Here is an 8,989-nt window from a genome sequence, read left to right on the forward strand (position 1 = left end):
TCAACTTCTGTTTTGAGAACATTGTTCCCTCCCGGACGGTGCGGTGTTTTCCAAACAACAAGCCATGGATTAACCGTGAACTGAAGGCTCTGCTGAAGGAGAAGAAGAGAGCCTTCAGGTCAGGGAACAAGGAGGAGCTGAGGACCGTGCAGAAGGAGCTGAGGAGGAAGATCAGGCAGGCTGAGGCCGGCTACAAGAGGAGGATGGAGGAGCAGCTGCAGCAAAAGAACATTCAGGGAGTGTGGAGGAGCCTGAAAACCATCTCGGGCTTCAAAATCCCCCCTGCCCAGACAGAGGGGGATCTACAGTGGGTGAATGATTTAAATGCTCACTTCTTGAGGTTTGATCGGTCACCCGCCCCTCCCCCTGCACAGCTGCATGCTCCCTCTTCCACAGCTGGACAATGCCCTGCATCTGTTCCTCTTCGCTTATCTGCCCCGGACCATCAGCTCCCCACTTCGCCTGGACTCACCCATCCCCCCAGCACACGGTCCCCCTGCCAACCACTGACTGTCACAGCAGCACAGGTGAGGAGTGAGCTGAAGAGGATTAAAGTGAGGAAGGCAGCAGGACCTGACGGCATCAGCCCCAGGCTCCTTAAGTCCTGCGCAGATGAACTGTGTGGAGTTATGGAGCATGTCTTCAACATGAGCCTGAAGCTGAGGGTGGTACCACAGGTCTGAAGACCTCCTGTCTGGTACCTGTGCCTAAGACACCGCGCCCCAAAGACCTCAACAGCTTCAGGCCGGTGTCTCTCACGTCCTGATGAAGACACTGGAGCGGCTGGTCCTGGACCACCTCCGCTCCACCGTGAGCTCAGCCATGGACCCGCTGCAGTTTGCATATCGGTCTGGCATCGGAGTGGAGGACGCCGTCATCTCCCTGCTGCACCGCTCTCTCTCTCACCTGGAAAAGCCTGGCAGCTCTGTGAGGATTCTGTTCTTCGATCTTTCCAGCGCCTTCAACACCATCAGCTCCTGAGGGACAAGCTGGAGACGGCTGGTGTGGAGTATGACCTGGCAGAGTGTATCCTGGACTACCTCAGGGACCGACCCCAGTTTGTGAGAGCCCGGAACTGTGTGTCTGACACTCGGACCTGCAGTGTGGGGGCGCCCCAGGGCACTGTCCTCGCGCCCTTTCTCTTCACCCTTTACACTGCAGACTTCAGACATGACACGGACAGCTGTGTCCTGCAGAAGTTCTCTGACGACTCTGCCATCATCGGACTCATCACGGACGACGATGACGCGGAGTACAGAGGACTGGAGCAGGACTTTGTGGACTGGTGTCAGCGGAACCACCTCCTCATCAACGTGGGGAAGACCAAGGAGATGGTGGTGGATTTCCGCAGACGCCACCCCACTGCCCCCTCACCAGTGAACATCCAGGGACGGGACATTGAGAGAGTGGACTCATACAAGTACCTGGTGTTCATCTGAACCACAAACTGGACTGGACTCATAACACAGACGCACTGTACAGGAAGAGCCAGAGTCGGCTCTACCTCCTGAGGAGACTCAGGTCTTTTGGAGTGACAGGGCCACTCCTGAAGACCTTCTACGACTCTGTGGTGGCATCGGCCCTCCTGTACGGTGTGGCCTGCTGGAGCAGCAGCATCACAGAGAGGGAGAGGAAGAGGCTGGACAGAGTCATCAAGAAGTCCAGCTCCGTCCTGGGCTGTGCTCTGGACTCGGTGCAGGAGGTGGGGGACAGGAGGGTCCTGGCTAGATTCACATCTATGCTGGACCATGAGTGTCGCCCCCTGCAGGACACTCTGTCCCCTGAAGGACACTCTCTCCACTCTGGAGAGCAGCTTCAGTGAGAGACTGATCCACCCTTGATGTGTGAAGGAAAGGTTCCGTAGGTCTTTCCTTCCTGCTGCTGTCAAGACTTTATAACAAAAACTGTTAGTACTGAACACTCGCAATACTGACCTAACCTAATACTGATGTGCAATTCTGTCATATGTGCAATTGCTGTTGGAATTCATGTGCAATTCATGTGCAATTACTGTGAAATTCATGTGCAATCTATGTGCTGTCGTGACACATATTCATGTGCAATTACTGTCGTGATCACATGCAATGGTATTTATGTATTTATTTATTTATTTGTCTATGGGAGTTTTTATACATTTCGCTCTGTAACACAAAAGTTCCTCTTTTCACATTAATTTTTAAAGCTAGAACCAAAAGTCATTTACTTTTGCATAAGTTTAAACCTTAGAAGTTAGAACATAACTCACATGTTTTCTAAATATCTACATAATCCATGGAAGTAAATCCATGACATTCCTATAGAAAACAAGCGTGTGCTTTGTTGTTTAAACACTTCATTATGAAATATGTAATAAAACCTTAAATGTCGTCTTATCAGCCCTGTGAGAACACGACTGTCACTTTCACATACGTTTACATTTATATGTGTAAGATATGACCCATTTCAGCAGGTTATATTTGAATTATTGGTTGTTTTTTATAGCACATAATACAAACATCACTTTATTTCCTACTTTCTCTAGTTTTCCTTGATCTGTGCTTAACCTTTTGTCTCTTAGAACATTTAGTAGGAGAAATAATGAGTTATTTATTTGCAGAAGCACGAGCCATCATGACGTGTTGTTGCATCTTTGTGTAGGTAAACTTTAGCTTACGTTAGCTCGTGTTAACTTGTGTTAGCTCGTGTTAACTCGTGTTAGCTTGTGTTAGCTCGTGTTAGCTCGTGTTAACTTGTGTTAACTCGTGTTAACTGTGTAATTGTTGTTTTACACTTCATATGGATCGATGTGTGAAACGTGAGGAATGACAAACAAACACAACTTACGTGTCTCGTCTCGTCACATGTTCTTCTGTTTGTGTTTAGTTTCCGTCACGTGTTCCCCTGAGGCTCGTTCACGAGGGTCACGTGCGCGCTCGGTGCGCGTACACCGGTCACCGGAAGGTTAAAAATGTATTTTTTAAGTATTTTAGAAACAGTTGAAGAGTGAAATTCCTTCTATTTTATTTTTAGACTAAAAACAATTTAGCATGTTTGGTAATTTTAGAGGCCGAACTCCTGAAATGGTCCGACCAAAAGGCTGCATTCTGCGAAGTGGCCACTACTCAATTTGGAGCCAGAGGCAGAGGGGGCGTGGCCTATCCAGATCATATAATACATCCATGGCGCCAATGAGCAGCTCCATAGGCTTCAATGGCGGCCATCTTGGCTTCTGGGGGCTTGGGAAGAAGCCTCTGCGTCAGTCCCTGCGTCACTTCCTGTCAGATCCAAGATGGAGTCGTGCGGAGTGAAGCTGAGTTTCTGGGAGAACGGGCCGAAGCCGGGGCAGTTTTACTCTTTCCCCGGAGGCAGCAGCGGCGGCCTGGGCTCCGGAGCGGCCTGTGGACCCGTCCGGCACACACTGTGAGCTTACACCGGGAAAAGATGCGTTTAGTCCGGATTTAGTCCGGGTTTGTCCTCGCCGCGGTGCTGCATCATCCTCCACACAAACACAGCCCAGTCATGCTAAGCTAACAGCGGCTAACGGCTACACATCATCTTTAGTGAACATTTGGGTTGATTAGTTATGTCACAGACTATTTATTCATTTATATATTTATGTTGTCAGTTTAACGGAAAAAAAACGAAACTAAAAATTGGACAGTAAAGGAACTGATTTCTGGTGTTTACGAGGGTTGTAATGATTAATTAACTGATAATCGTGATTACCGATTATAATATTTTAAAGTATAATCAAAGGAATAAAAACTAACTCAGCTGCAAAAATAAGTAATTTTCGTCCTTAACTCTTAGAACAAAGTAGAAAAAGCTTCAGTTGTTTCATCTGGACTCGGTTAGAAAAAATAGACGTTTCGACTTCATCCAAGAGTCATTGTCAATAAAAGAATTTAGATCGAGAACTCCGATATTAATACTGTTCTGTGGTAAAACACAAACTGACTTACTTCAGATATTACTTTTATCACAAATTGAAGAGTTATAATTTAAATGAAACATGAGGTGTTTTCATGCTTTCAATGACTGGAGAATAATATAATAGTTTAACTCGCAATAACGTTACATTCAAATGAAATGTGATGTTGCGTCGTCCCGAGCAACAAACGCGCCGGCGAATCATGAGGACGACGCTCAATGAACTCGCACGATGAGGGAAGTCGTCCCCCCCGAGCCTCCAGAACACGCTGAACCTTCTCCATCTGTGACGCGGAACTTCATAACGGTGGTTTCTTTGGTTCCTCGTGTGTTTGTGCAGAAACCCCATGGTGACGGGGACCTCCGTGTTGGGGGTGAAGTTCAGCGGAGGCGTGATGATCGCCGCCGACATGTTGGGCTCGTACGGCTCTCTGGCGCGGTTCAGAAATATTTCTCGCCTCATGAAGGTAAACGTGGCGCTAACGTGGAGCTAAACGCGCAGCTCTCAGACGTTCGGTTTGACTCCACCCACCGCCTGTTTCCAGGTGAACAACAACACCATCCTGGGCGCGTCCGGAGACTACGCGGACTATCAGTACCTCAAGCAGGTCATCGAGCAGATGGTGTAAGCCCCGCCTCCTCTGGCCCTGGAATGTGCTTAAGTCAAAGTGTCGTTATTGTGCCTTTTAGATTTGTGTTTGTGGAAGAGACGCCGAATCCAGCGCCATGACGACCACTTTATTTAGAAAGGAGGGCTGTAAATGTGGATGTTTAGCTCCACGTTTAGCTTTAGCTCCACGTTTAGCTTTAGCTTTACGTTTAGCTTTAGCTTCACGTTTAGCTTTAGCTTTACGTTTAGCTTTAGCTTCACGTTTAGCTTTAGCTTTACGTTTAGCTTTAGCTTTACGTTTAGCTTTAGCTTTACGTTTAGCTTAACGTTTAGCTTTAGCTTAACGTTTAGCTTTAGCTTAACGTTTAGCTTTAGCTTTACGTTTAGCTTTAGCTTTACGTTTAGCTTAACGTTTAGCTTTAGCTTAACGTTTAGCTTTACGTTTCGCTTTAGCTTAACGTTTAGCTTTACGTTTACGTTTAGCTAGTGTACGTTTAGCTTTACGTTTAGCTTGTACGTTTAGCTTTACGTTTACGTTTAGCTTGGCGTTTAGCTTTATTCATTTAGCTTTATGTTTAGCTTTACTTTTAGCTTGGCGTTTACGTTTAGCTTTAGGTTTAGCTTGGCGTTTAGCTTTACTCATTTAGCTTTACGTTTAGCTTTACGTTTAGCTTGGCAGGAGGTGTGACTGTGTCTCTGCAGGATCGACGAGGAGCTGCTGGGGGACGGGCACTCGTACAGTCCGAAGGCCGTGCACTCGTGGCTCACCCGGGTCATGTACAACCGCCGCAGCCGCATGAACCCGCTGTGGAACACGGTGGTCCTGGGAGGGTTCTACGACGGAGAAGGGTACGGAACATTTGAGCCTCTGAGGTGGAAGTGTCACCGTGACGACGCCGGGCTGATGTTGTACTTTGTCTTTGTAGTTTCCTGGGTTACGTGGACAAACTGGGCGTGGCTTATGAGGCTCCCACTGTGGCCACGGGGTTCGGAGCGTACCTGGCACAGGTGAGGGCAGAGTAGCTCGGTGTGGAGCCGTCGCTCGGTGAGTTCTGACTCCTTGTTCCTGTTTCAGCCGCTGATGAGGGAGATGCTGGAGAACAGGGCGGAGCTATCCAAACAGGAAGCTCGAGATCTGATTGAGAGATGCCTCAAAGTGCTTTACTACAGAGACGCTCGCTCCTACAACCGGGTACTCCTTCTGCTCCTCCTCCCTCTTCTCCTCCCTCTTCTCCTCCTCCCTCTTCTGCTCCTCCTCTTCTGCTCCTCCTCCTCCTCTTCTGCTCCTCCTCCTCCTCTTCTGCTCCTCCTCTTCTGCTCCTCCTCTTCTGCTCCTCTTCTGCTCCTCCTCTTCTGCTCCTCCTCCTCCTCTTCTGCTCCTCCTCTTCTGCTCCTCCTCCTCCTCTTCTGCTCCTCCTCCTTCTCTTCTGCTGCTCCTCTTCTGCTCCTCCTCCTCTTCTGCTGCTCCTCTTCTGCTCCTCCTGCTCCTCTTCTGCTCCTCCTCCTCCTCTTCTGCTCCTCCTCCTCCTCTTCTGCTCCTCCTCCTCCTCTTCTGCTCCTCTGCTGCTCCTCCTCCTCTGCTGCTCCTCCTCCTCTGCTGCTCCTCCTCCTCTGCTGCTTCTGCTGCTCCTCCTCTGCTGCTCCTCCTCCTCTTCTGCTCCTCCTCTTCTGCTCCTCCTCCTCCTCTGCTGCTCCTCTTCTGCTCCTTCTCTTCTGCTGCTCCTCCTTCTCTTCTGCTCCTCCTCCTCCTCTTCTGCTCCTCCTCCTCCTCTTCTGCTCCTCTGCTGCTCCTCTTCTGCTGCTCCTCTTCTGCTCCTCCTCCTCTTCTGCTCCTCTGCTGCTCCTCCTCCTCTTCTGCTCCTCGTGCTCCTCTTCTGCTCCTCCTCCTCTGTTCCTCCTCTTCTGTTCCTCCTCTTCTGTTCCTCCTCTTCTGCTCCTCCTCCTCTTCTGCTCCTCCTCCTTCTCTTCTGCTTCTCTGCTGCTCCTCCTTCTCTTCTGCTCCTCCTCCTCTTCTGCTCCTCTTCTGCTCCTCCTCCTCTTCTGCTCCTCTTCTGCTGCTCCTCCTCCTCTGTTGCTCCTCTTCTGCTCCTTCTCTTCTGCTGCTCCTCCTTCTCTTCTGCTGCTCCTCCTCCTCTTCTGCTCCTCCTCCTCTTCTGCTCCTCCTCTTCTGCTCCTCCTCAGTCCCAGAACACTGGTCAATTTTTTTTAAATAATTCTTTCAATTTTCTTCATTTTCCATCTGTTTCATCTCCACTTTTCTCATTAATATTCCTCCAGTTCCATAATTTCCTCTTTCCACTTTTTTTTGGGTAAAAACCTTGCTTCATTTTTCCTTCAATCCCAAATTAATTGAATAACTTATTATTATTCTTGATGATGATGATGTTTGTTGCAGTATGAGATCGCCGTGGTGACCGCAGAGGGGGTGGAGATCATCGGGCCTCTTTCCTCTGAGACAAACTGGGACATCGCACACTTGATCAGGTGACGCTCGCGCTTTTGTCTCCTACAACGTGACCGTTAACACGCTCTTTTCTTCTTCAGTGGATTTGAGTGAAGCCCAGCGCCGTGACTCCGCCCCCAGCGCTGTGACTCCACCCCTCTTGTTCTTTCTGATGATCAATGTTTTTGTACAATAAAAATTAAATAAATGGTCCAACAATTTGTGTAAATTTGTGAGCTGTAAATCCAATGTTTGTTTGGACTTAAACGGGGACCGCAATGATGTCATCAAGGTTTAGCGCCGTAAAGGTCGTTCACACCGCGGCGTCCAGTTTGAGACGCATGTCTTTGGTGCCAGCGGTTAATCCTGCGTTTTGAGCATACGGCGCTCAAGTTTCGCTGATTTGAGAACTCCAGCGACTGTTGGTCACACACAAATGCAGAAGCCCGCTACAGCCCCGCCTCTAAAGCCCCGCCGCTACAGCCCCGCCTCTACAGCCCCGCCTCTACAGCCCCGCCTCTACAGCCCCGCCTCTACAGCCCCGCCTCTACAGCCCCGCCTCTAAAGCCCCGCCTCTACAGCCCCGCCTCTACAGCCCCGCCGCTACAGCCCCGCCTCTACAGCCCCGCCTCTAAAGCCCCGCCTCTACAGCCCCGCCGCTACAGCCCCGCCTCTACAGCCCCGCCGCTACAGCCCCGCCTCTACAGCCCCGCCTCTAAAGCCCCGCCTCTACAGCCCCGCCTCTAAAGCCCCGCCTCTACAGCCCCGCCGCTACAGCCCCGCCGCTACAGCCCCGCCTCTACAGCCCCGCCTCTAAAGCCCCGCCGCTACAGCCCCGCCGCTACAGCCCCGCCTCTACAGCCCCGCCTCTACAGCCCCGCCTCTACAGCCCCGCCTCTAAAGCCCCGCCGCTACAGCCCCGCCGCTACAGCCCCGCCTCTACAGCCCCGCCTCTACAGCCCCGCCTCTACAGCCTCGCCTCTAAAGCCCCGCCTCTAAAGCCCCGCCTCTAAAGCCCCGCCTCTACAGCCCCGCCTCTACAGCCCCGCCGCTACAGCCCCGCCTCTACAGCCCCGCCTCTAAAGCCCCGCCTCTACAGCCCCGCCTCTAAAGCCCCGCCGCTACAGCCCCGCCTCTAAAGCCCCGCCGCTACAGCCCCGCCTCTACAGCCCCGCCTCTACAGCCCCGCCTCTACAGCCCCGCCGCTACAGCCCCGCCTCTAAAGCCCCGCCTCTAAAGTGTTTTTATTAGCTCGATCGCATAATCCTCAGATTTGTGTCTCTGAGTCTTAGTCATTTTGTCCTGTAACTGAAGGAACTAAAACCAGGGGGGTCAAACTCATTTGGGCCGCGGGCCGAATTTGAACGCTCAGGCTGGGTCCAGGGCCGAACATAACGTAAAACATAAAACTAAGGAATAAATAGCTTTAATGCCTACGCTGTTTTTGAAGCAATTAATGGATCAATTAAAATGAATGACAAAACGTTTGTTCTCATAAACAAATGTATTAAGAAAAACAAGTGTAAATTCACCAACACTGCTTCAGTTTATGAGCATCACAACTTCAGATCTACAGAGAGAAACATTTAGTCTGTTGTTAAATATTGTATTTGACTTAACAAAATACATTTCTCAAGATCTAAAAAACCTTTTAAATGTACTAACATTCCCATGTCTGTAGTTCTCTGTATGTGGCAAAGTGAACTGGGACTGCGCCTGAGCTGCTCAGGACGATCTAAGGAAAGGTTTAAGTTACTGCAAATGTATGAATACAATCGATGTTTTCATACTTCATTCAGTTGTACTCAGCAGCTGGGGCCCCGCCCCCCTGTCAATCTGCCAACTACGTCAATTTTTTTTGTGTCTAAAAACAATATAATTTATTCAAAAATACCTTATATTCTTATTAGTGTAAATGTGTAAAATAATAATATATATCCATATATACATCTATAGATATAGATGTATACTTTGTTTGCGCGGCGCGTGCTCTGCTGCGTCACTTCTTCGTAGCTCTGGGCGGAGCC

General features: G+C 49.8%; 1 protein-coding gene across 2 annotated transcripts; it reads left to right on the forward strand.

Annotated features, from left to right (window-relative positions):
- Nucleotides 1-3,234: 3,234 nt before the first annotated feature.
- On the forward strand, nucleotides 3,235-7,172 carry psmb4 (proteasome 20S subunit beta 4). 2 transcript variants are annotated; one of them, XM_072448365.1, is made up of 8 exons: nucleotides 3,235-3,399; nucleotides 4,250-4,376; nucleotides 4,455-4,534; nucleotides 5,222-5,368; nucleotides 5,446-5,527; nucleotides 5,595-5,711; nucleotides 6,915-7,003; nucleotides 7,064-7,172. In XM_072448365.1, the coding sequence occupies exons 1-8, from the start codon at nucleotides 3,269-3,271 to the stop codon at nucleotides 7,074-7,076; spliced, it is 786 nt and encodes a 261-aa protein (XP_072304466.1). In that variant the 5' UTR covers nucleotides 3,235-3,268; the 3' UTR covers nucleotides 7,077-7,172. The 2 variants fall into 2 exon arrangements, with proteins under 2 accessions (XP_072304466.1, XP_072304465.1); XM_072448364.1 differs by having other exon boundaries at nucleotides 7,084-7,172.
- The last annotated feature ends 1,817 nt before the right edge of the window (nucleotides 7,173-8,989 follow it).

This window comes from Eucyclogobius newberryi, unplaced genomic scaffold (assembly GCF_026437365.1).
Source record: "Eucyclogobius newberryi isolate DKJ021-1_F unplaced genomic scaffold, fEucNew1.0.hap1 SCAF_16, whole genome shotgun sequence".
Lineage (NCBI taxonomy): Eukaryota > Metazoa > Chordata > Actinopteri > Gobiiformes > Gobiidae > Eucyclogobius > Eucyclogobius newberryi.